General features: G+C 34.3%; 5 protein-coding genes and 2 pseudogenes across 11 annotated transcripts; 4 read left to right on the forward strand and 3 right to left on the reverse strand.

Moving 5' to 3' along the window:
• Nucleotides 1–1,851: 1,851 nt before the first annotated feature.
• LOC111293938 (large ribosomal subunit protein eL18y) lies at nucleotides 1,852–3,609 on the reverse strand. Its single transcript, XM_022887013.2, has 5 exons — nucleotides 3,535–3,609; nucleotides 3,351–3,440; nucleotides 3,137–3,265; nucleotides 2,846–3,028; nucleotides 1,852–2,222 (listed from the first exon to the last, which is right to left on the reverse strand). The coding sequence occupies exons 1-5, from the start codon at nucleotides 3,535–3,537 to the stop codon at nucleotides 2,064–2,066; spliced, it is 564 nt and encodes a 187-aa protein (XP_022742748.1). The 5' UTR covers nucleotides 3,538–3,609; the 3' UTR covers nucleotides 1,852–2,063.
• A 598-nt stretch (nucleotides 3,610–4,207) lies between these two features.
• Nucleotides 4,208–7,542, reverse strand: LOC111293937 (uncharacterized). Of its 4 annotated transcripts, none has more exons than XM_089743047.1 (8): nucleotides 7,372–7,542; nucleotides 6,303–7,130; nucleotides 6,127–6,194; nucleotides 5,921–6,018; nucleotides 5,459–5,595; nucleotides 5,309–5,376; nucleotides 4,912–4,975; nucleotides 4,208–4,520 (listed from the first exon to the last, which is right to left on the reverse strand). In XM_089743047.1, exons 2-8 carry the CDS (start codon nucleotides 6,435–6,437, stop codon nucleotides 4,503–4,505), a joined length of 588 nt encoding a protein of 195 aa, XP_089599173.1. In that variant the 5' UTR covers nucleotides 6,438–7,130; nucleotides 7,372–7,542; the 3' UTR covers nucleotides 4,208–4,502. The 4 variants fall into 4 exon arrangements, with proteins under 4 accessions (XP_089599173.1, XP_022742746.1, XP_022742744.1 ...); XM_022887011.2 differs by having other exon boundaries at nucleotides 6,303–6,384; nucleotides 7,372–7,536; XM_022887009.2 differs by having other exon boundaries at nucleotides 4,208–4,571; nucleotides 6,303–6,384; nucleotides 7,372–7,536.
• A 1,790-nt stretch (nucleotides 7,543–9,332) lies between these two features.
• Nucleotides 9,333–11,848, forward strand: LOC111293768 (bidirectional sugar transporter SWEET16-like). Its single transcript, XM_089743050.1, has 6 exons — nucleotides 9,333–9,490; nucleotides 9,598–9,634; nucleotides 10,031–10,241; nucleotides 10,381–10,542; nucleotides 10,888–11,007; nucleotides 11,103–11,848. The coding sequence occupies exons 1-6, from the start codon at nucleotides 9,457–9,459 to the stop codon at nucleotides 11,433–11,435; spliced, it is 897 nt and encodes a 298-aa protein (XP_089599176.1). The 5' UTR covers nucleotides 9,333–9,456; the 3' UTR covers nucleotides 11,436–11,848.
• Nucleotides 11,849–13,293: 1,445 nt separating this feature from the next.
• LOC149514917 (bidirectional sugar transporter SWEET17-like) lies at nucleotides 13,294–15,253 on the forward strand (annotated as a pseudogene).
• A 441-nt stretch (nucleotides 15,254–15,694) lies between these two features.
• Nucleotides 15,695–16,561, forward strand: LOC111293680 (uncharacterized protein At5g01610-like). The gene has a single exon (XM_022886543.2). It carries the CDS (start codon nucleotides 15,851–15,853, stop codon nucleotides 16,376–16,378), a length of 528 nt encoding a protein of 175 aa, XP_022742278.2. The 5' UTR covers nucleotides 15,695–15,850; the 3' UTR covers nucleotides 16,379–16,561.
• A 2,291-nt stretch (nucleotides 16,562–18,852) lies between these two features.
• LOC111293679 (serine/threonine-protein phosphatase PP1) lies at nucleotides 18,853–22,166 on the forward strand. 3 transcript variants are annotated; one of them, XM_022886540.2, is made up of 5 exons: nucleotides 18,853–19,148; nucleotides 19,474–19,675; nucleotides 20,256–20,815; nucleotides 21,300–21,497; nucleotides 21,781–22,166. In XM_022886540.2, exons 2-5 carry the CDS (start codon nucleotides 19,480–19,482, stop codon nucleotides 21,802–21,804), a joined length of 978 nt encoding a protein of 325 aa, XP_022742275.2. In that variant the 5' UTR covers nucleotides 18,853–19,148; nucleotides 19,474–19,479; the 3' UTR covers nucleotides 21,805–22,166. The 3 variants fall into 3 exon arrangements, with proteins under 3 accessions (XP_022742275.2, XP_089599175.1, XP_022742277.1); XM_089743049.1 differs by having other exon boundaries at nucleotides 18,857–19,148; nucleotides 19,333–19,675; XM_022886542.2 differs by lacking the exons at nucleotides 18,853–19,148; nucleotides 21,781–22,166 and having other exon boundaries at nucleotides 19,160–19,675; nucleotides 21,287–21,458.
• A 1,149-nt stretch (nucleotides 22,167–23,315) lies between these two features.
• Nucleotides 23,316–26,045, reverse strand: LOC111293682 (folate-binding protein 1-like; annotated as a pseudogene). Its single transcript, XR_016327310.1, has 4 exons — nucleotides 25,448–26,045; nucleotides 24,505–24,860; nucleotides 23,820–24,154; nucleotides 23,316–23,473 (listed from the first exon to the last, which is right to left on the reverse strand). The product of XR_016327310.1 is annotated as a folate-binding protein 1-like (transcript).
• Between the last annotated feature and the right edge of the window lie 167 nt (nucleotides 26,046–26,212).

The following is a 26,212-nucleotide window of genomic DNA, read 5'->3' on the forward strand; positions in this document are numbered from 1 at the left end:
TAGCTCTCTTGAGTTCTATTTCCATGAAAAATGTTTCAAAGCGTTATAATTAGAATATTAGTTAAAAAAATTTATATATTATACCCATTATCAAGTTTTTAACAATTCTATCAACAAAGTTAAAGAATTAGCACTTATATATTTAAAAAATAATAATAAATAATATCATTTTTGTTATCAACTTCAACTTGTTACTTTAGTTAAATTAAGTTACAAATGTTAATTTTATTTATAGTTTATAGGTAAATTTGGCATGCATATTGCTTTAAAGTCTTCATAAAATGTAATTAATTACTTACCACAAATTTATGGTGATCTTTATTTAATCGAGTTCTATTTTCAAAATTTATTAATACCAAAGATTAGTACATTATCTTAATGATGCAAAGTAATAGTTTTGAGGGATGCAAATGAAATTCAAGGATATATTTACTTGTGAAGCATGCTTTCATATATATGATTAACGTTAAGCTAGAATTTAATCTGAATTTAATTCAGTTCATATATTCATTTTTCATTTTAAAGGATTTAAAATTACTCTTGATCCCATTAAAAGACAAGAGAAATAAAAAGATCAGAACGAGGGTATTACCGTCATTAAGTGTACTAGCTGTTTCTATATAAACGTGGTCTTGTCCGGAGCAGAACCAGTTCACAAGATTCTTGAGTTAGGGTTTGTATTTTTTAGTATGTTGGAAATCTGTTTAACTGCCGCCTTGATCTCTAGCAACATTTGAAAACATCATCTTTTTCTCTCCAAGTTTTTGATTCTGTTTTGTTCGCACGTAGTTCTTCTTGGGAATCCACTGTTTCAGTGAATGGTTCCTGGGATTTTATCTGTGCGTAAAGCAAAAAACTTTTTCTTCGATCCTCTCTGCTTGAGCCTTCTCCCTTTTTTTTTCATGGAGATGTGCTCCAATGTTATTGGATTACATTTCTCTCTATTGTTTCTTTTTTCTGGGTTTGGTGAACAATAGAAGTTTTCTGGGAAAAAGAGATTTTTTCTGGGGTACCCAACTTAGAAAACGAAGAAATTATAGAACAAGAGAAACAGCAGAGAAAAGAAAGGGGGGATTGATCTTTAAAGAGAAAGCTTATCTGGTCTAACAGGAAGCAAATCAAAGTGGAATAACTGAAATAGTAAATCATAGATTGAACATTTTGTTTCCTTACGTTTGTGACTTGGTAAAAAATTTCTGATCATATGCTCTTTTAATTGTCACTCTGAAGTGTGGTAGCCCCACGAGATAGAATGAACAAAGCGGTAATTCTATAAGCTCAAACCCAATTTGTTTATCTCTTAAGCTCCATTATTGTGATCTTATCAGACGTTTCGTTCTGTCTCACTCATATTTATAGGAAATGAACTGAGTTTGGACTTCAGGAACTGTTAAAATCTTCTGCAGCTTTTCTATATGAAAACCATCCAGTCCCCCTTGACTATGAAGTTTAACCCTTGTCATCTCTATGGTATTTCTAGCCTTATTTCATCATGGTAGAACATCTAAATGTTCTGTTTTTTATTTTATGGATAATTTCTCTTTATTGCAGAAGTTGGTTTCTTGTACACACATTCCAAATCCCCTTTTTAGCATGCAAAGTGCATAACTCCCAATTTCTTGATTCTGATATGGTTAGACTTTGTATCATTTTTAGTCTGACCATAATATATATATATATATATAGGTTTTCCAACCGAAAATACCTACTTATATTGGTTCAGGTCAACCAGTGGCACGCAGGAGAATGACTCTATATAGAAGCCTTAAAAGATAATTATAAACAGGCTCGCATAGCTTGACTATAACCCCAATTACCAGTGCCAATGTCAACCAGAAAATTATTCCATAGTTAAGAGTAAAATATAACTCGATTAAAATTCTTCAACACACTCCAGTTTGTAGCATAGGAAGGATCGACCCTCAAACCAGTAATGAAACAATCCAAGAACATGAAGTGAACATAAACAAGTAAACAACTGCCAGCAAAACCTAAGGTCGAACAAAATTTGATTTGCAATAATAAATGACAGACAGGCCTCACAATCAAATATTAAAGTCATCTTAAACCCTAAATCCCTTGCTGTTTCGTCTTCCTCTAGCCCTCTCAAACTTCCTTCCCTTTGAGCGCACATATGGCTTAGTGTGGCTGTGAGGCACACCAGGAGCTGGACCAAAGTGTTTAACCGCTTCACGGGCATTCTTTGGACCTCTAAGGAGAACCTGCAATTCCATCCAAAGTAACTCTTAAGAAATCCAGACACAACATTTTCTTATTTCAGAAGAAAAAAATTAGCAGAAGAAAAGCAGAAAGATCTTTAAAGCAAGCCAGACTGATGGACTTCACTTTCTATTAAAAATTAAATAAGAAAAAATTTTGATGAGCTAGCAATTACACAGCAGAACACATTTGGTTTCCAGTCAAAAGGTGTGTCACTTTCTCTGTTTGTATAAAGAGAAACATAAAAGAAGGAGAAAGTTCAACTACTTAGGATCACCTTTCAAATGAAGAAGGAATAAAAATATTATAGTATTGAAAATTAACAGAATCATATCATGCAACAAAGCATCAATATCATCACGACTTCACACGCTACATTCCCATTTTAAAGTGACAAGTTTCTGCGTATTATGTTTCCTAGAAACCATTGCCTTTCATGTTTTCAATATAGTGCATGAAAGTAACATCAGCATTTCAATTTGGAGGAGTTTCAACAAATGAAAAAAGCAGAACTGAAAACTTGATAAAACCAGGATAAATCAACATACATAAATTTGAACAAAAGACTACCAAAGAGTAATGTCAAGAAAAACAGCCAGAAGAGTGCAACAGAAGGATCCCATACCGTGTTCTGACCCAAAGGAGCCCTCAAAGCAAGCTGGTCAAAAGTCAAGCATTCTCCACCAGCCTTCTCAACCCTAGCTCTAGCAGTCTCAGTAAATCTAAGAGCTGTAACCTTCAAAGCTGGAACCTCATAAACCCTTATATCATCTGTCACTGTCCCCACTACCACAGCAATCTTATCCTCCTACAATATATTCATACACATACGAAAATAAAGAAACAGAATTGAACCCTTAACCAATAACAACATAAAGATCCAGAAGGAAACCCAGACACAAAAACAAGTAAACACCTTTCCCTTCATGAACTGAATAAGCCTGGAGAGAGATAGTGGAGGCTTGTTAACTTTGCTCATAAACATGCGTTTCAATATCACAGCATTGAATTTGCTCCCAGTTCTTCTTACAAGGAATCGGTAAAGCTATAACCCAAAACAAAAATCAGATCATTTATTCAGAAAAAAGAAGAAGACATTTTTATGAAGAGAGTGAAGATAAAGGTGAGACCTTGACGAGGAGTTTAAGGTAAATATCATCGGATTTGGGAGCTGTCCTCTTGGACTTCTTGCTCTTACCTCCTGCGACTAAATCGATCCCCTGTTAATGCAAGAAAAACAAAAGAAATATTAAAACTTTATGTTGTTTTTAAGACAGAAGGATTTGGGAAATCTGGAAAGACGTGGTAACAGACCATTGCCAAAGCTTTTTTGGTTGTGTGAAGCAGGAGAGGCGCGGCGACTGATTAGAGATGCGATGAACAAAACTCAAAAGAAAGGTTAGGGTTTTGAATGGCTTGTAGTATGTGATGTTGAGGTCTGCTTAGGTGGGGTTGAGTTTATTGTTTGTATGGTGGTCCTCTCTTCCGAACCCTACACGTGTAATAGACCAGTTGACTGATAAGTGGGCTGCCCTTTTTGAGAGAGGTAACTAAAAAAATTTTGGGATCCAACCCAATTCTTGTATAGATTTAGGGCTTCGAATTATTTTGCAAGTTTTTTGGTAGATGACATTTCAAGGGCAACTGTCTTTAAGTGATGATTTTCAATATATTAGATGAAAAATATTTCTTTATATAACAACCTTAAAAAAGCCCTTAAAGTAAAGCCAAATTTATAAAAACAATATATTAAATGTTAAAAATATTTAAAATAATACTTTGATTATATTTAAGATTGCTTATAAATACCCATTAACCTACATGCAAGAGAATGATAAAGGTTGCATTATTAATGGAAAATTCATTCTTCTTGTAGCTATTGATTTTTATGATTTAACCCAACTTTGGCTTGCACCATAAGATAAAAAGATAACATGGAAGGGTTCTAGATAATGAGATAAAGATATGAGCATAGATAAGCATGGCCTTCAGGCAAACAAAGTTTAGCTGCCTTTTTTTTCAATCCAAACTGTTGCAAGTCTTACTGTTTAATTAGCATTCATTCCAAAATTCTGCTTTTATATTTTGCTGAAATGCCCACAGATGGGAAACAAAGATTTCTCTACAGTATTAGATTGATAGATTCATGTAATTCCCTTCAGCTGGATACAAACATCTCAAAATAGAGAAAAACTGCAGTGCAGAGGAAGGAACACAGGTATATAACTTCTTTCTTCAAGTCTCTCTTTAACTTTTACATGGCTGGCTGGCATAGCAGATGCTCATTCTAACCGCTCCATCTGGGAAATAACAAAATGCATAAGATTGATTTGCTTCGACTTCGAGACCTCCTAATGTTTCAGGTTGTGTTAAATTGTTAGCCAGAAAAAGGCAATAACATATACTAACTTATGGCAAGATTACCAGCATGAGATCGAATATGCATGACCATGGGAATATAATCGGTGATATAAACTACGCTAAAAAATGCAAGATGCAGAATCCAAATCTTTAATTTGAACATATTTAAGCAAATTAACATTGAACAAAAGAAAGTTAGGAATAACCAAATGGTTCGACACAAGAATGCTTATCCCAGATACCATACAATAAACATGTTGGTGTTCAAAAGAAGAACATACAATTAAACATGAGACACCATCCAAACACCACATAGTTAAGTATAAATACCTTCCATAGACCATCATTGAGATAATGCATGTTGTCTACCCCAATTCCCTTGTTGATTGCCCTTCTGCCAACGAACAAAAATTGAAACTCGTTAATCAGAGTAAAACATAATGAACACGTACTTATTTTAGTTTAATAACAACATTTAGCTAGCAAGAAAGTGCTTGAGAGTTTGGAAATAAAAAGTATGTAAGAGGATAAAAACTATATAAAAAAAATATATTTATAACTAAGAGGCAAGTGATATAACAACAGATGCAGCCTAGCATGTTAATGCCACGTTCTCTGCTACATTACTCTCCTGTCAGGCAGGAGGCAGAAGCTACTAGGCTTTTCAGGTTCAAATTTGGCCATCCATTTAATTGAAATGCTCAGAAACAACTTAAAAATAACTCACATATCTTTAGCTGACATTTTGGTAAAGCCAATAGCAAGAGCATGTTGTTTTCCTTCAGCCATTATTGCCTGAAAGGATTAGTTGACAGATCAGTTATTGGGAAAATGAAAAAACAAACATATGAACTGTGACAAAGAAGGTGATTCATACCACAGGAGTTTCTGCTTCCACTTCATCATCCAAAGCACCACCAGGGGATGTAAGACCAGGACACATTATGTTTGCACCAGCAAGGACAAATTTTATCGCACCACGATCCACTTGCAACTTTTTCATTATGTCTGGATCTGCAAAACCAAAATACAGAATAGTCATATTTGGATTTCCATAACAATAGGGTGCAGTTAAAAGGCACAAAAGGGTTAACAGATGTCTATACATGACAGTAATGCACAAAGCACTATACAAGAGAATGGAGCTTATCATGGTTAAGAAAACCATCTTTATAGTTGGCAAGAGCTAAGGAAACAAAAAATCAGATAATCATAGGCAAAGTCATCTTATAATCTTGTCTGAATATCACTCAAATAAATTACAATCAAAATAGAACAAAAAACCAATTATGAAGCAGCAGATCTACAATTTAAGAAGATAAAATGATGAAAAACTTACATTGGTGAAGGAGTCGGAGGGTAGGCATGTATGGTCCGTCACGAATATTGAAGAATAATGGAACACTATTCACTAAAACCAGATTTAAATGGTTTTGACTGCAAACAAGTGAAACTGTTAGCATCATGTCTCAGGTATGCATGCTACGAAACAAACATTTGATTAAAGGTCTAATTTGCAGAAGCAATGGTAAAAGAGCAACAAACCATTTGGCAACAATTAATGGTGCCTTCTTTGGCAGCAAATCATCCAATACAGGCTCAAGTCCTGGATACTGCATAAATTCATCAGTGCATTAAACGAAGCAGAAACGTAAGTAATTTCAGAATTCAACTGTTATCACAATTTGTGAAACTAAAATAATCATAAGGTAATTTTAGACCTCCTCTGCAATGCTTTGCCGAATTTTTCGCTGCACAGATGCTTTGACTTGGTTTTGTGAAGACACATCTTCAGATGAAAATCTTAAAAAAAAACACTTATAGAATATAGATAAATTGTCGTTCTTAATAAACATAGCTCAAACATCAAATTGAAACATTGATGGTACCCTAAGCATAAAATATCTATCAAAGCCTAGCAGTAATTGAACGGTTGTATTTCTTGCAGATGGTCAAAAACTTGTTAGATTTTGTATTAACAAACAAAACCTTGCATGAAAAGCATGAGGTCAATCACTTACATACAATCACCAACGGAAAACCATGATTAACCATAAGCAAATTACAGGCAAGGTTTACTTCCCCTAAAATGGAAGATTAACGGCACATAATAACTTCCAAAAAAATATTGTATACCGGCTTACCATAATCTTAAAATTTTTATCCAGCTTAAAATACCTTTATATAAGGACATCCAAAGCATTCTCATTTTAGCAAAGCTCTTCCACTATAGAAAAATGATAGCCAAAAAGCAAAGGTTCAATATGAGGTGCATCCTTGTTCAGTTATCTTCCCCCAGAGCAAATACATACATACATACACACACACACACACACACACACACACACACACACACACATATAGATATATTGTATGTGTGTGTATATATATATATATAGCCAAACTGTACGGCATATCAATTATTTCCCAATGCTCTACCCATCCACTAAAGCATTGAACTGCGTGCACAGATACACCCACAATATTTTTGCCAAAACCCAATTACACCAACCCAAATATTTCCCCCATTGCTTGATAACACCTACAAGCTGCAATTATAAAAACCAATTAGACTAATCCCAGACTTCCCCAATACTTCAACGTGTCTAATCAAACAAATTCCAGATCATCATCATGCAAAGACAAAGATACATAGACATTAACCAAAAAAAAAAAAAAAATCACCAGCAAAAGTGAATCCTTTTATCTTAGCAACCACCCGTATCACATTTAACATACAAAGCAAAACCCAGAACCTTAAAACAAGCATTACCCAAGAAAAAGGCTTACTTTTTGAACATCTTGGAGAGAACTGTAACAGAAAAGGTCCTGAAAGGGATCTGAGTTGGGATCTCAAAACCTCTGCCGCTGTCGTTAGCAAATAATTCACACAGCAGCGCACTTTCGACGTGCCCACGCGTTGGTACTAAGCCAAATTTTGCCCCTATGACTAATGTTCACACTTAAACACACCCAGAACGAGAGAAAAAGAAAGGCACTAGGCTTGAGCTGGGCTTTATTTGTAGTCAGGGCCTTTCATTGGCCTGTAGTAGAACTTATTGGTAGGGTTTATTTATAGTCTTTCTGTAAAATTGGGCTTTAGCTTTTGCCGAGAGTTACCCTAGTGAATCTCTCTTAGGCCTTATTTGTCTGATGAAAAAAAAAAAAAAAGAATAATATTCGATAAACATATTTTATGATTTTCTATCATTCCTAAAAATTACATATATAATTCTAATTATAAAAATGTTCATTTTTTTTAAGATTGAATATATAATATGGTTCTTATTTTTATATTGAATTATATATACATAAACTAATTATAAAAGAACGAAATCTCGTCTTTTTATCATTTTTAAGCATAGCCAACAAGAGTTCTAATTAATCTAAGAATCGCCATTGCTAGCATACCATAGACATCGATCCAAAATGATAGTTTACCATGAGAACAACAAAAACTTTCAATGGCATGCATGGTGATAAGGACAGTCATGGTGAAACCTTGTTAGAGACTTTGGACTCTTACCATCATACCAAAATATAAGTCTAAACAAATTGTTCAACAAAAATTAGCAGCATAAGGATCACATCAACTATTTCCCAGCTTTGCTTTAGCTGTCTTCTTTGATATTGAGCTAATATGAAGAACCAAAAACTATCAATGTCGATGTAGATATACCTTGTGTCACGTCTATTATAAAAAGCAAATGTGAATGTAAAAATATTATGCCTTCCCTTCCATGAAAGTGATAGTGATAATTTCATTAAGGTCTTAGTATATGATCTATTTTCTCAATAATTTTAGGGTAAATTTTACATAAGGTTCCTTAATTTTATTATTTTTTATTATGGTTAGATATAAATTATATATATATATATCTAAGCATACATTTGTTGTTGAGGTTCTAATAATGCATATTTCAACCTAACTTCTTAGGTCTTAACAAAAATTCAAAGGAAGAAGGTTAGATCATGTGAATTATAGAATAATCAACATTTTCTTTTTACAAAAAAGATTGTAATTTGGGCATAAAAATAATGATCGCATGTGTTAAATTTAAATTTTAAATCTATTAAATATTATTTTTTAAAAATAATTATATGAATTATTAAAAAATTTCACTGAGATAAATATATTTTCAAGAAGTCTCGTAAGAGAAGAAAATGTGAATATAAAAGTAATTTTCTTGATTATATATGATTTCGTGTGTCAATCATTTAATTCTTTGTTATTACATAACACATGTTCTTTACAAAACAAAAATGAAATCTCAATTCGATAGTGAGAAAATCCATTGAGATTGTGCATATACTAACAAGTGTCAGATAAGTAAATAAATATACAAAATTTGATTGATGAATGATCAAAATTTTTATCCATTCCCCTAAGATCCAATATTGTTTGAAGTTAGAAACTATCATATTGAACCAACAGTTAGGGCATGCATAACTTCACCAACAAAGAACAAAGCTTAAGACAACATATTTGTGATTGATATCGAATCTTTAGTATGATCCACATCTTTTTTCTTTTTTTTCACCATTAATGTCGGTACTATTCAATATGACAGAACCACCAATTTTGTTTTCTCTTACTGAAAAAGCATGTCACGACAAAAAATCATATTAACTAAAAGATGGTCCACATTTGTCTTATCAACAAAAGTACAAATTAAGACAGGACTTGGGACCAAAACGTGTCAAGCAAATATGGATTAACGGTGAATCCTATGTTGCAAAAATTTGTACCGTCAAACCTTTGATTCACCCACCACACACCACGAATGCCCCAATTCTCTGAACTGATCACCCCATTTAATTGCTTCAACTGATGCCTCTCACTTGCTTCATTCCTTCGACTATACCTCTGCTTCAATGGCTGGTTTGAGCTTCATCATTGGAATTATTGGTTAGCCCTCTTCTCTAACAGCTTTTGTCAGTTGTCAGCTTCTATCTTTATCCAAAATCCAAGATTTTGAGCACTTTTTTTTTCTCTCTTTTTCATCTTTTTTGCAGGTAATGTAATTTCAATATTGGTTTTTGCTTCTCCCATGTAAGTAAAATCATCTAAAACAATAATTTCTAGTCCATGAACAAGTATGGAATATGTCGAGTAAACCAATGGGGATGTGGATCCATCTACTGTGTTTAATTAATTATTTTGGTTAATCAACTTGCAGGAAGTTGCTCTTCTGTTAGGCTTCTATTTAAATTCAAATCAGAAGTTAATTTCGTAAGACTAGATTTTACAGTTTTCTATGTGTCTGGCTTTCTACTTCTATACTGATCTTTGAATGAAAATTCTGGTGGCTAACTCGGTATTTAACTAGTTATGTCTGTCACCACTAACCACTATTGTACAAAAGTTAAAACTTTAGATGGACATGGTATTTGACTAGTAGCCTTATCAGACAAATAAAAATCTTGGGTTTTTTTTTTTCATTTCCAGAAAAACCTTTTGGGGGGTGATAAAGAAGAAATCAACTGAGAATTACAAAGGAGTTCCCTACATAACAACCCTTTTGAGCACTAGCTTGTGGACTTTCTATGGGATTATCAATCCAGACGGATTACTTGTCATGACAGTGAATGGTGCTGGTGCCATCTTTCAGCTCATCTATGTCACCCTCTTCCTCATATACGCTCCTAAAGATAAGAAGGTGATATTACTTATTTTGTTTCATAATCTAATTGACATCAGTAGGGATTATGCATAACATCTGAATTGTTTGGCATATTGGCATATGGCAACTATGTTTCAAGTCATAGAGTTTGGAATTTGTGGATGCTGTTTTTCAGGTTAAGACAGCAAAGTTGGTGGCTGCATTGAATGTTGGTTTCCTTGGAGCGGTAATTGCTGTGACTCTTCTGGCAATTCATGGAAATATGCGGCTCACCTTTGTTGGAATTTTATGTGCTGGTTTAACCATAGGCATGTATGCATCTCCCCTATCAGCCATGGTAAGTTTCTTCAACTGCTTTTATATATATATATATATATATATATATATAAACGAGCTAGACAAAACTTAGCAGCCTAAAAATGCATCACTTTTGTGCATTTGCTACTTAAAATTGTATCATCTGCTTTCAAACAATAACATTGCTGTATCTGGGCTTGCCTAGAATTTTTTTTCAGTTGAATATTAAAGAGTTCAATCTATCTTGTCATATGCTACACTTCTGAAATTCATACAGATATATAGGATGACATTAAAAAAACAAATTCAGTCTGCTAAAAGGGATCCTAGTTTCCTTACTCAACAACATTCCAAGTAATGATGTATCAGTTTTAATGTTTAACAGAGGACAGTGATAAAGACCAAGAGTGTGGAGTACATGCCATTTTTACTCTCATTTTTCTTGTTCCTCAATGCTGGTGTTTGGTCTGCTTATGCAATGCTTGTGAAGGATATCTATATTGGAGTAAGTTCACATTTTTCCTTTTTCTCTTCTCCTAATACATAAAATACAGTTTTAAATGATTTTATAAAGATTCACACTCACCCAAAAAATTTCAGGTGCCAAATGCAATTGGTTTTATCTTGGGGTCAGCTCAGTTGATTCTCTATGTTATATACAAGAACAAGTCTGTTTCAGCAAAATCAACCGAGGCCATGGAAGAAGAAGGTTCAGCTCACCTAGTGAAAGGAGGCATACGGATGCATTCACTTGAAGATGATCTAAAGAATCGCAGTCTAAACAAAGGCAAAAGCCTCCCAAAACCACATGTTAATCGACAATTCAGCTTTCAGAAGATCATCAAGACACTTTCTTTGACTCCCTATGAGTTGCAATCCAGTTGGCCTCATGAGAGTAGTGATGTAGAGGATGGAAACACTGATCACCCCTGATCTTGAAGGAAGTTAATTAAACATGGGAGCTACAAAAATTCAAGCTTCTGCCATTTTTTTCATTAGGCTCACTTTTGTATTGTAAACCTATAACTATATGGATTAACCTGGACTGTCTATGCAGTGCTTTCTGGTGACATGGCTGCTGGCTGTATATCCTAATCACAGTAGCCCCCCCCCCCACCCTCCCTCGACCCCAAATCCTCTTATCCAGCATTCTACCAACAGATCGCTGATATTGGCAATATTTTAGATGTATTGCTGTCAGCATTTCAAGAAAACATGTATGACATATAATCTTGAAAACAGATAAAACCATTGTTGATAATTCGGTTTGAAATGTTGGAAAATATATCAGATTTCCAACTATATTAACAGAATTTTAGTGTTCTTGTTTATTATAGTTCTATAATTGACTGATTTCTTATTGTACCATTGACTTCCAGTTTAGAGAAAAACCAAAACCAAAACAAAATGTATATCAGCTACCCTATGTGCCTTGCACTTTTAGTACTAATTCTGTAATTTATGCTTAAAACTGTTAATTTCTTCAGCAATTTCTTCAGTGGTTCATTTGATGAGGTGATATTAACTTAATAGGAAAATGCATTAATGTAAAACAGCTTAAACCAATCAGTTTTTCCAACGTTGCAAATATTTATTAATTGTTTAAGGCCACTTGTTAAATATAAAATTGCAGACTCGACCTACTGCAATTCAAGCTATTCTATAGTGGGTGCCATTCACTAATTATGGAGTTGACTAAATATAGTAATTTGATTTTTTATAAATAATTATTTGTTTAAAATCATTGACTAATTGATTCTCTAATAATTAGGCTAGCTTGTCGTTTATATCATTTGAAAACCGTTGAAAGATTAAATTCGAATCACTAAAATTAAAATTTTAATATTCTATTAATAGATCACATTGTTGTTAGCAAATTGTTTTCTTAATCAATAAAACATAGTTAATTAAGAATAATATATACACATGATTCATTTCTTGCATTAAATAATTATAAGAATGCCATTAGAAGATAAGCAATCTAGTTTTAAATATAATTAGGATAACTTTGTTAATACATAGTGATTTGAGTCTGGATTTAAATAAAGAAATTACATGGAATTTAAGCAAGAAAATGACTTTATTGGCCGCACTATCAGAAGCAAGACATGGTTATTAAGCTATCATTACTTCAAATGTCATTTATAATTAATTATTAAAAGATTGGTACTGCTCAAATTTGAATTTTCCATAGCTAGATCTCTGACTATTGGATCTAATTAAATCCAAACGAAACTAACTAAAATGTTATATACCAATACTGTACCAATTAATCAAGAGCAAAGTTGCATATTTCAATTCTCAATTAATTTTGGCCAATGATAGTTAATAGAGTGTTGGACTCCAGTAATCAAAATTCTATTACATTCTCGATAATCTCAAGTATATATAAAAAAAGTAGTTTTGGATTTGTTGCCTACCTCCATCTGCAGTTACAAGAGCATGCATTTCCATGGTTCAAATCAAACATAATTCAGAAAACAATTTCATCAAGAAATTAGGACATGGCAGTCATTACATCATCTATAATATATTTAGTGCATTTATTTTTTCAGTACATTAAGCAACATTAAAATAATTGCTCATATCTGTTATCCATTCAAAAGTATATATTGCTTAGAATGACTAAATTTGAATCTGAAGTTAATCTTTGCCATATTAATAGCTTATTGACTCTCTCTCTCTCTTTATATATATATATATATATATATATATATATATATATACTTACCAGCTCTCTACTTTTTCTCAACAAAGCCTTACCAAAAAAGGAAAAAGTCTCCCCTTCAACATGACAAGCCAAAGTTTCTTTGTTGGAGTAATAGGTAAATCATTAGATTCTATGAGTGGTTTCTTGAGGGCTATTATTACAAATTCTAGTTCATGGATTCAAACTCTAACAAGCTTGTTTCTGTTAATTGATCAGGCAACATCATCTCAGTGTTACTCTTTCTTTCTCCAGCGTAAGTATACATAATCTTTCTGGATTCCTCACAGCAACCAGTGCAAGGAGGAAACTATAAGTAGTAGCAGACTCAAAGCTCTTTCTTTCACAGCAATTAGTCAATGCATTTTTTTTTTTTTTTGTATAAGTAATAAATTGATGCTAATGAAGATTTATTGGATTGTCATTTTAATTGTAGGGGCACTTTCTGGAGAATAGTTAGGCACTGATCAACCGAAGAATTTGAGAGCCTTCCTTACATTTGCACACTCATGAATTCAGCCTTGTGGACTTACTACGGTGTTACAAAGCCTGGAAGTTTTCTGGTAGCCACTGTAAACGGATTTGGAGTTGTGGTTGAGATGATTTATGTGACTTTGTTCCTTGTTTTTGCACCTCCAAGAATGAGGGTATAATTTCTCTTAACCACCAGCATCATGAACTCAAGATTTCGAAGTCATCAATCCTGAAATATTAATCATTTGCCATGCTATCCTTGTGTCTTAGGCTAAGACTGGGATACTTTTTGGACTTCTTGATGTGGGATTTGTAGCAGCAACAGTTTTGGCCACTCAAATGATTTTGCATGGAGATATGAGGATTGATGTGATAGGATTTTTGTGTGCAGGCCTTAATATTATCATGTATGGCTCACCTTAGCAGCAATGGTAAGACCTTCTCTTCTAATAAGTTCTAACCAATAAACTCTGAGAAGTAAAAAAGATTAGCTTAAGCACTCTCATCCATTAATTTGATAATTTTGCTACAAGTAACCTTAATTTAATATTGTTTTCTGTTGCTGATGGATCATGGAAGGATTTAATTAAACTTGAAATTAATATTGTATACAGAAAACAGTGGTGACGACTAAAAGCGTGGAGTATATGCCTTTCCTTCTCTCATTTTTTGTTTTCTTGAATGGAGCCATTTGGACTTTCTATGCTGTGCTAGTCAAAGATTACTTCCTTGGAGTAAGTCCTGATTAAACAAAACCATTTTCATTATCATCATAATCATGGCACCATATTATGTTATCGCGTTCTAAATTGTTGATCAATTCGTATGATTGGTATATCCTCTTAAAGATCCTGAGTTTAGGACAAGAATTTAATCATGGAATTGGCATGAAGACGGAAACAATGTTCTTCCATGGAACATATACCATGCTGTTTAATTTCACATAAAAAAACTTGCTGCAAACTTGTAGAGCTGATCAGGTTGGTGAGAAATCGATTTCAAATCAACTGATTGCCAACAAAATCTTAAAAAAAAAAAACTCAAGAAGATGATCTGGAGCAGGCAAGAAAACCTAATGATGATAACAATTATAATTAACAAATTAAAAACATTTAACACGCAGTCATTTGCTTACTTGGTTGAATTCATGGGTTGACAATGTGATACATATGATAAAATTGTATGGTAATGGTGACATGATGGCAGAAGCTAACGTTAGTTTTGTAGAAATCAAAGTTTGTAGTTATGACTGTTCATGGTGATATTCAATGGAAAAACCTGCAACTATGCATATGTGCAAAATCCACATGCACTTGTAGTGAAAGTAAGAAACGAATTGTATGAAATTAAGAATGTCTGACTTTTTGCAGATACCAAATGGGATTGGATTTCTTCTTGGAACAGCTCAGCTACTGTTATACGCAATCTATAGCCGGAAGCACAGGTCAACCAAAACTTCAACACATGATTTGGACGATGAATGGCAGATTAGAGAACGCCTTATATCATCTTCAAGCAACATCGATGAACAGAATGAAGAATAGAGAATCAATCATTTGCATTTGATTTAGCTAGAGCCAACATTATTAATGACCGACGATTTAAAAAAAAACGTCATAACAGCAAAAGAAGACTGGCACTCTGGGAGAATAGAGATGCCTATATGTTTTTGAGGTTGTGTATCAGTTTTTCTTCTTACATGATCAATATGAGTTTTTTTTTTTTGAACTAATTATTAATATGAGTTGAATGTCAGTATTGGAACAAACCAAATGAAAACTAAAAAATAGAATAAAAAACAAGAGGATTGTTTGTCTTCACCAAAAGAAATATGGACGTCTGGCATTGTCTTTATGTATGAGGCCTGTTGGACTGAACTTGCCATATTTTTCAAGCACGAAATAATGAAACCAAACCCAAATCATCAAGAATCCAAAGAACCAAAAAAAATTCCAAATAGATTGGCCCAACCCAGTTTACCTTTGTTGTCTTTTAGTTCATGATTACAGAGATCTTGCTGTCGAAGGAAGCAAACACTTGGACAATTTCCTCGTTGCCTGCTTGCCCTGTCTTCAACCACCATTCCTTGTTACCAAAAACCACCGCTTAGATTGAAATATATCTGTCTAAACACAGAAAAATTGAACAGGAAACAAGAAAGAGAGACATGGGTTCTTTCTTAATCCAAAGATTCATTGGGTCACCAAAAATTTTCTTCCTTTTTCTTCTCGTTTCACAATCTTTTGCCTCAGAAACAATTTCTCTTGAAACCATGAAGTCAACAGCCTATGATGTTCTCAAAGACTTCAACTTTCCAATTGGTCTTCTCCCAAAAGGCGTTCTTGACTATGATCTTGACTTTTCATCGGGAAAGTTCTCAGCTTCTTTCAATGGTAGTTGTAGCTTCTCTATTGAAGGGTCTTACCAATTGAAATACGCGAATGCCATTAAAGGGTACATATCGAAGGGCAAAATTGCAAGCTTGGAAGGTGTTAGTGTGAAGCTTCTCTTCATGTGGGTTAATATTGTTGAGGTCTCAAGGAGAGGAGATGATCTTGAATTTTCTGTAGGGATTGCCGCTGCTGGTTTTTCAATTGATAATTTTGAAGAGTCTCCTCAATGTGGATGTGGGTTTAATTGCGATAATCTGCAAGTAAGAAAGATCAGGAAAAACCCTTTTGTTTCTTCTTATTAGAAGAAGTTTGAATGAGAGAATTTTAGTATTGAAGTCATGAGTTAACTTTGATTCTGATCAATGGAATGGATTGTGGTTATTCTGGTAAATGGATAATTTGTTTGTACTAGAATTATTTGTTGGATACATTTCTTTTATGGTTGCTTATTGCTTGAAATTTGAAAAGTATCAGTCTTTTGATCAGTATGGAATATGGGATGGACAGCTATTTCATTGTATCTTTTAAGTGTGTTTCAACATGTTTGTGCTTGAAGTTCGTTTTCCTGTATGGCTCTGGGAACCACATGTGGATGGTTCTTTTTTTTTTTTTGGCCCGGGGGGGGGGGGGATTTATGTTTGGGATGTATGTAAAGTGCCATTTGCTTCCAATGGAGCTGTTGAACTATAAGCCTAGTTATTTTAAGGCCAGTGAAAATACTTACCATGGTTGGAAACTTGGAATAGAGATAATGGAGGCATTGTGCCAGAATCTGAACTATTTGTTTATAGTCTTAGTTGAGATATCCAATATCTTTTCAGTTTTCCATTAGTTAAGAGCTTGAGATAGACAATTTCTGCACCTTCCTCATCTTAAGCCTTCTCCCCTTGCATTGCTTTCAGCATTAGGATGAATGGATGATTTATTGTATTCTGCAAACTGATTAAGTTATAGAGATCTTGGAAAAGAAAACAGAAAATGTTATGTCTTCGACGGTTGTTACCTTTCGGAGTTGATGAGGCAGTCTTTTGCTCATGTGTGGATCTGTTTGTTGATCCTGTGCAGAGTGACAATGATAGTGTAATTTGGTTTCTTGTTTCTCTTGTTTTCTAGTTTTCTTTTTTATTCTACCCTTTCCACTGAACATGATAACTATCTGAAAGGTATTAACATGAGATATAACTTTCTTTAGGAATGAGAATGATGGAATTCGATTGGCCTTGATTATGAGACGTGACTATGTTAGTTACATCTCGAAAAAATCATGCTAATCGCTTTGTTGATGCAATAATGATTGGTTTCTTTTGGACAATGCAGCTACTATATTGATTGTCATGCTGATTCTTGTGCAACATGTTTGAAGAACACAAAACTCTTGTAGGAACTTTGAAATTTAAAACTAAAGACATGGTAGTCTAATCAATATCAATGGTTTAGTAATCCATTTAGATTGAAATCATAAAACGGAGTTTGAAACAAGTTTTTTGTTGGGTACAAATTTCAAAATTGACCAATCAAAGTCTGGAGACCTTTTTCTTTCTTGGCAATTCAGGATTCAAAGGGTACAAGGGACCCTTCTGGAACTCTGAATCTGATTAGTTATTACGTGATTAGTGATTGGTTGCGGGGATGAGCATCAAAGGTTATCGTTGTCTTTGCCTTTGTTGACTTTGGTATAAAGCAGGGAAAGCAATTCGATTGCTAACCTTACTAGCAAGGCAACTGGCGTGACATGTGGCCACATTAGCCTCTTTCTCACGATGTCAAGTTGTTTACAGTGTTTACAATGTGGAAGGGACCATTTTTTCCAAGATTGAAGAGTGACTTCATTGTTACTTCACTGACTAGACCACAGTTTCAGTCTTGCTGCAATAGTAAGGCCTTCCAGATGAGATGAAAATGACCTTAGTATTAGTTTCGGCGCCGCTTTGACTATATATATGTTGTTGAATTCTATACAAACCACCGTTTCAGTCCTGCTATCTTTCCATCAATTCATCAACATCAAATGTCTATTGGTTTAGATTTTTGTCCTTGAAAGATAAGTTTTTTCAGGGTCCAGATTGCCCAAAACAGTTACCAGAGTGAAGCAAATCTACAGTATTTTGCTCTTCTACTGCCCCTGATACCCTGAAGACCAATGAAACCAGCTTTCCTGTCCAGTAATAAAAGCAGGCTCTAGCGAGGTGAGAGGTCTCCCACCACGGTCTCACACGAAGTCCGAATAACACAACCATCAGTGATTATCAATTGGCTCGCAAAGAACATCTTCTGGCGATGTGTCTTGTTAAAAGGATCAAGCAAAGACTATCATATGGAAAAACAAAAAAGACTTGTATTTACCTCGCTTTATAACAACATTGAATTTTTCATTTTTTGAGAAAAAACCTAACCTGGCAGACTCAGAAAACAAATAATTCCCGACACCTAATATACTAATTTAAAATTATGAACAATTATTATGACAACAGCATAGTTGGAGCCATTTGCATTTTCTGTGGACATGGCAGAATCCTATTGCTTACCAAAAACCGATTTGGGTGCCTTTGGTTGGTCTGCTGTAATAAAAAAAATACTCGAACTAGTATGCAAAATGGACCCCATCTTAAGTATCTCTACACGTATAAAGTATAAAGTACATAAAACCAACTTTTCAAAATACGCGGTTTTGTACCAACTTGTTCACATTCACAAGAGCAGTGCTTGAATTTAGTCCAAGACTTCTCTCCTGATACTAACAGATACAGTATCCAATTTCTTTTCTTTATAACTCCAAAATGTTCTCAGTGTACTTTTTTTTTTCTTTCTTTCTTTGTCTGTTAACTTGGGTTGCTTTGATTTGTGCCATGTAGCAATCTAAAGTGCCTTGTCTTTGAAGGTTTCAACTATGAGCCATGTTGAATCCTTTCTTGGCAGTTGGCATAGATAAAAAGCTTATCTTTAAAAGAGAAAAACTATAAAATTTATAAAAATTATAACTATAAATATAGAGAGAGAAAGAAAATGACAACCAACATCTAAGAGTTACTAAATATCTCTCTTCTTTGATCCACTTCTTTCCATTTGGTAAAGGTTGGTTCTTTTGATCCTTTTTACTCTATTGAACTATAAAAATTTCTACTTTTTTGTTATTTTTGGGTTTTTTTTTACCTTATTTATCTCTCTTTCTTCATCTAACAAGTTTGGTTTGGTTTCTTGATTTTTTTTTTTTCCTCATTTCAAACAATACCCTTTTTTTCTCTCTCTATCTGAATAGTTTCAGTCTTTTTTATTCATGTTTCTCGCTCTAGACCCTTTTTTCTTTTCTCGCTTGTCTCTCTCTCATTAAGAGAAAAAGTTGAACAGAATTGAATTGGATTATATATTTTCCAAAGAATTTTTGGTGGTGAATTTGAAGGACAAAATGATGATGATGACAATGGAGGGAATGATGGATAAGGGAGTATTGGATGATATAATCAGAAGGTTGTTGGAAGGTAGAGGAGGAAAGCAGGTTCAGCTCTCTGAAGGCGAGATCCGCCAGCTTTGTATTAATGCTCGTCAAATCTTCCTTTCACAGCCTAATCTGCTTCAGATTCGTGCTCCCATCAGAATCTGTGGTCAGCCTTCTTTTTCCCTCTCTCTCTGTCTCTTTTTATGTCTCTTTCTCATTGAATTATGAAATTGCAAGCTTGTTATTTCGTATTTGTGGCTGTTGGTAATTAATGTATCGATGGTTTTCCTTGGTAAGATTTTGACGGATTTTTGAAGCGAAATTTGGAATTGTTTGTGTGAAATTACAGAACAAATCGTTTTTGAAGGGAGATAAATTTTAGATAATTTATATGCCAGGTTCATTGGGATATGGCTTGTTTCTAAACAGGTCGTTTTTGTGTTGAAATGACTGTAATTAAGTACATAGGTTGGTCGAACGAGATGATTTTTGTTGCAATTTTGGATTTTCTGTGGTAATTGGGAAACAAATCTCTTTCCAAGTGAGTTGAGCAGCAGATATTTTGGCTCCAATGTTTATGTTGATGTTTTTATAATGTGGGAAACTCTTATTGATCATGCCTGGGAAAAATATATAGTTCCTCCAACTTCATGCCTATTACAAAACAAGCCATAATAATGTGCATTTGAGATCAATTATCCCCTTAACCAGCCTCTGGAAATTCTAATATTGGAGGTCTTTTACAGGTGATATACATGGACAATACCAAGATCTTCTTAGGCTCTTTGAGTATGGTGGCTACCCTCCTGCAGCAAACTACCTGTTCCTTGGGGATTACGTAGATCGGGGCAAGCAAAGTTTGGAGACAATATGTTTGCTTTTGGCCTATAAGATAAGATATCCTGACAGAATTTCTCTCTTAAGGGGAAACCATGAAGATGCAAAGATCAATCGAATTTATGGGTTTTATGATGAGTGTAAGAGGAGATTTAATGTTAGGCTTTGGAAAATATTTACAGACTGCTTTAACTGTTTGCCTGTGGCTGCACTTATTGATGAGAAAATACTTTGTATGCATGGAGGGTTGTCTCCGGAGTTGGAAAATTTGGATCAAATAAAGGAAATTCAAAGGCCAATGGAAGTTCCTGATAATGGTCTTCTCTGCGATCTACTTTGGTCTGATCCTCATCCCAAGGTTGAGGGATGGGCAGATAGTGATCGAGGAATCTCATGTACTTTTGGAGCTGATATAGTTGCTGAATTTTTGGATAAGAATGATCTTGATCTCATTTGTCGAGGTCATCAGGTAAGCCAGCTTCTTTTGAGCAAAAATGAACAGTGATTATGAATGTATGGTTGTAGTTTTGCATATGCAATGGAGCTTTTATTCCCTTTTTCCCTTAGTGAACATCAGTATCATATAGGTTTAAGTTAGGATACAAACCAATTTAGTTTTTAGACCTTGCCGGAAGATTGTTTAACAACACGCATCTAGTTGTTAATGATTAAAGGAAGGAACTAACTATTTTTGTCTCTGTTCAAGGAATCACAATCAACATAACAATGCTTAGGAATGGTATTGCTAGATGATGGCATGCATTTTGATGACCATTAACCACCCCAACCAGCAAATGAGGGTGACAGATTTTTGTCTTTTTTTTTTTTTTTTGCATTTATACTTGGTGGTTGATACCACTGTTCATCTTTTATAATGCATACATCAGGACTGACCTCGACAGTGTCACCAATAGATACATCATAATTATTTTATCCAAAGTTTTTAATTGCAGGTTGTGGAGGATGGCTATGAGTTTTTTGCTAAACGGAGATTGGTAACAATATTTTCAGCTCCAAATTATGGCGGAGAGTTTGACAATGCTGGTGCTCTATTAAGTGTTGACGAAGCTCTTGTGTGCTCCTTTGAGATATTAAAACCAATCGAAAATAAAGCGTCATCAAGCAGTTCTAACAAGTTGCCCATGAAGAAGGTATGTACACCCAAGCAATAGTTTCATATTTTAGTTTCTTAAAAGGTTTTCCATGAAAAAGGTATGTACACTTAAGCAATGGTTTCATATTTTAGTTTCTAGAAATAGTAAACCATATATTTTAGTTTTTTAAAAAGTTGTGCATGAAGAAGGTATGTACACTCAAGCAATAATTTCATATTTTAGTTTCTAGAAGTAATAAACGATTAAGTTCCGAAAACATTCAATTTTAGCTATGCATAATTGAATATGATTTCCACTGTTATATCTTTGTTTTCAACAGCCACCAAAGATTGGGAAGATCTGATGTGCCATGAGATGGGGTTTCTAGGACGTCATTTTGCTCAAATAGGAAGCTCAATCCGAACAAAAATTTTGATCACTCATCATACACGCAAGGCTTTATGGGGAACCTTCTATCAGACTGATACTTGACGTTATCTAATTGTTAGGAAATTATTGAAAAAGTCTGTAAATCAACCAACCATTTTCTCTTATGTGCAGTAACAAAAATGTTTTTGCATTTGAGTCTAATTTGTGCTTTGGTTACTCAATATCAGTTTGCTATCCCTAAGTACCGAGAGTAGGAATAGATCTGCCTTTGTGTTGAATATATTTGTTTATGTTCAACATTTCTATTTTGCTCAGAAAGATTTTTTTACTTGCAAATTCAAATGCTAATTAGTAGTTTAATTATATCCACCAACATGAATGAACTACTAATTGATTGAGCATATAATTATTTTCAAGTAGTAACCATCATTTTTATTTTATCCATATTAGAACAATCATTAGCAAATTGAGTGAAAGAATATTTCAATAGAAGTAAAATTTTGTAAAATTTTTAGGATTTCTCATAGGACAAAAATCTTTGATATATCACCATGACAATACAATACAGGATTAATTTGCACCTATCAGCCTCCTCTCCTACCTCAAACCTGACTTATATATAGTGACTTAGAATCAAACATGACTCATGTATAGTGTTATTTATGAAAACTTACTTAAGCCAGCCTCCCCTCCTATCTCAAAACTGACTCATACATAATCTTATGTATGAAAACCTACCTAAATTTTGTATGTTGATAGAAGCTGAACTTGGACGTTGAAAGCCTTCACTCTTGTCCACAAATTACTCTAAATGTCTCCAGAAATTCCTTCAATATGACAATCATTAATATATTTTTTTTATATTTTGAGCTACAACTAAGGCTTAAACCCGTTGGTATTTAGGCATCATAAAAAGACATTTCTATCTAAATGTATCCACAGACAAAAAATGCATTTATTCAGCGTTTAGTCTTAAACATGATTAACAAAATCATCTGAATAAATATCAAACCAGGATTCCAAACTCTGAAAGACTTCTTTTTGAACTTGTTGAGACCAAAAGGAAAAGGCCAAACTTTTTATTTTTGGCTAAAATTTAACAATGGAAGTAAAGAACTAGGATATGCTAATGCCTAACAAAGAAGAAACTGCTTGTTCTCAGATATCTTGTTTCAAGGTGTGCCAACCAAATCTGCGGAAGCAGAAAATAGCTTTCTTCATCTTCTGTAAATTTCTTTACTAACATATAATTGTGTCAGCCATTGCTTCTTTTGATCTTGTACAACTGGAGGATTCACTTAATTCCTCATTCAACCTAAACAGACTCGTTTAATCTTGATCAGTCTAGCCCCCAGTGGAGAAGTTGTGAACTGCATAGATACCAGATTTAACATCCTGACAAAAAAAAGATTATGTAAGTAATAAGAACTCAATGGTGGAAAATGAAAGACATTGAAGAATTGAAATCCTGAATTCTTACAAACTCCGATAGTTAATTGCAAGAATGGCAGAGATGTTCATCGTCAATTTCCTTTCCTACTTCCCTGAATAGAAGGGGATGTCTGGTTCAACTTGCCATCTATTCTCCTAGCAGTGCGTTGAATTGCGCAAGCTTTTGGCGTTGGATATGGCTCTTCCGTTTGCTGCAAAGTTGGTAATAAAGTATAACTAAAGTACCAAACAATATTAAAATTTTATTAAAAAAATAAACCAAACGACTAGACAATGCCTTATCGCATTTCAAAATTGTATAAACACCTTAAAAACGCTGGCTTGATGAAGTCCACTTACCATATCCATACTCTTACAGACATAGTCATCCTTCCATGAGGAGAGGAGATAGCCCAAAAAGTAATGTAATGTGACTGGTAATGAACCCAATCATCTTTTCATGAGGAGAGGATGTAAATGAAACAAAATAAAACTTTACGAAATAAATAACATGTCAGGAGGAAAATTTAATGATTCACAAGAAGGAAGTAACTAAACCTTATAAACAAGAGGCCTGCTGTAAGAACCAGGCTTCCCACTGCCCAAGAAACTCTTTCATTAGATGGCATATCCTGCAGCCACTCCTGGAAATCTTCTAAGAGCTCAAAGTTGCCAGTTTTGTGGAGTTTCTCAGATTGTGGAGCTGCTCATGAATCAGCAATTGAATCAAGACTGCCCTTGCCACCATAACAAGATGTTTCTTCAACACCACTGTGCATGAAATCAGGCTGTTTGACACCAAAACCTGTAGCAAGGCATAGTTCTGTTCCGTTGGATGCCCATTCAGATGCTCTACCACAAACAATGTCATTTACTCCACATGGTGCCAGAACCTAACAGAAAATTTCTATGTTTGAATTAAATCTAGGAAAGCACCTCATCTAGAAGATACTAAAACAGCATGATAGAAAGCAAAATTAAATAAAGCTCCAGGCGCAAACACACATTAATTCATTGGCACAACTGAAAAGATCATTGACCTCATTAGGTAATGGGAAATACCATGAAGGTAACCATCACCAAATAAGAGCAATTTAAAATGAAAGCTGAAAACAACCTAAGTGCTGATAGATCTGCATAGGATATTTAGAACTGCATCAACATTTAACCCTCCCCCAACCCCGTTAGTACATGATCTTCACATAAACTTCCGATCTACAAAAGATTAGTCACACTTGTGTACCTGCGCCTTCGCATCCTTTGAGAAGTAAGCATTAGAGCAAGCCTGAAATACTCTATCACAGAAGGATGTACATATAAGTGGGGGTCCAGGTTGAACACCAACTCGTGGATCACAGATGGAACATTCCAGCAATTCCCACAAATGCAAGCACTCTTGACTGTCTTCTTCTGTTAAAGCCAGCCTCCTAATAGAAAGCAAAGCAGGATGTGTCTGGGCAGCATCACAGCAAGTTATTTTCCGAAACACCCTTCAAAGGGTCAAATCTTTGTGTCCCTTCCCCACCTTTTTTGGAGATTTCCCTTCAGAGGAGAAGGATGGAAAACAACCACCTTGAGATATGCACACACCACCAGTTTCTCTTGCATAGATACAAAATAAATGAATTTAACATGGTGCAGCTTTGAGGGCAAATTTTACAACTAGAAATTCCTCTATTTAGGTAAGGGGGACCTTACCCTACTTGGGATTCATTCATCAGAAAAATGAGCGTCTTTTCAAAGTAAAATACAAAACCAAGTTAAAAGTAATGTATACATAGATAGTAATCACACATGGGTAAAGCAGCTAACTTTTAAGCTTAAACTCACTAAGATATTAGCTAACCAAAAAAGAAGAGCATATACATTCCATGCTCAACAAAATCTCCCAAAATTTAAAGCAAAACAAACAAACAAATAAATGAACAAAGCCTTGTTAACATCACTTTTCAATTGATTGAAGCCAAAGCAATCTCCTTTCATCAAACAACAACAATTCAAAGCATAAACTTGTGCAACATAAAAAAAAAAAAAAAAACTAATGGCTAAACTCCAATCCTAAGCCATGAATAAATAAAATGAAATAAAATCCACACCAATATCAATGAAAGAGAGAATACCCAAGTGAAAATTTGAAGCTAATGAACCCTACAAAACAAGAAAAAAGAAGCAGATTTGTTGTTTACCAGAGGAAAAAGGAGAAAGAAGGTTGAAGAGGAAAAAACATATTAGAAACCCGAGTTCTATATTCTTCATTGCTTTTGCTTCTTCTCCGATTTTTGAGCTGTGAATCATTGAGAAGACCAAAATCCAATCGGCGAACCTTTTAATACATGACAGTGCTGCACGAGTATAAAACAAGAAGAAGAGCAGTAGAAACAGATGAACAGAGACTGTAACAACGTTAATCATACGAGTGATGCAAACAGTCTGGTGGTCCTGGGTTTACAGGTTTTCGCTTACCCAAATAAACCCGTTTAAGGCTCATTCCAAAGGAACCCAGATCTAGGAAGGTCCATTAATGGGAGTAGATCATATTTGGGCCTTTGAGGCTTAAAAAAAGTTACCCGTGTGGTTCATGAATCAAACAACAACTTCAACATCCTTAACTTTTTATGATTATTCTTAAATTCATGAATTTATTAAATTCTTACTTAATAGTAAATTTAAAATATTTATAAATATTTGTGAATTTGAGATTCCTTGGAGTGAGCAACAAATACAAGCTCAAACAAAACAGCTTTTTTACCAAACTGTAAACAAGAAATTAATCATATGTGATTCATAAGTCAACCGTTCCAATTACCAAACCAAAGTTAAATCTTGCTACTTAAGCAATTATATTTGACCATCTCCCCGATGAATCCTGTGTTATAAATTTGCAGCTTCATCATGAAACAAGATGGAACTTAAGCCATTGGTTCAACCACAGGAAATTTCTGATAACGCAA

This window comes from Durio zibethinus, chromosome 14 (assembly GCF_047325235.1).
Source record: "Durio zibethinus cultivar Kanyao isolate XHJ-2024 chromosome 14, ASM4732523v1, whole genome shotgun sequence".
Taxonomy (NCBI): domain Eukaryota; kingdom Viridiplantae; phylum Streptophyta; class Magnoliopsida; order Malvales; family Malvaceae; genus Durio; species Durio zibethinus.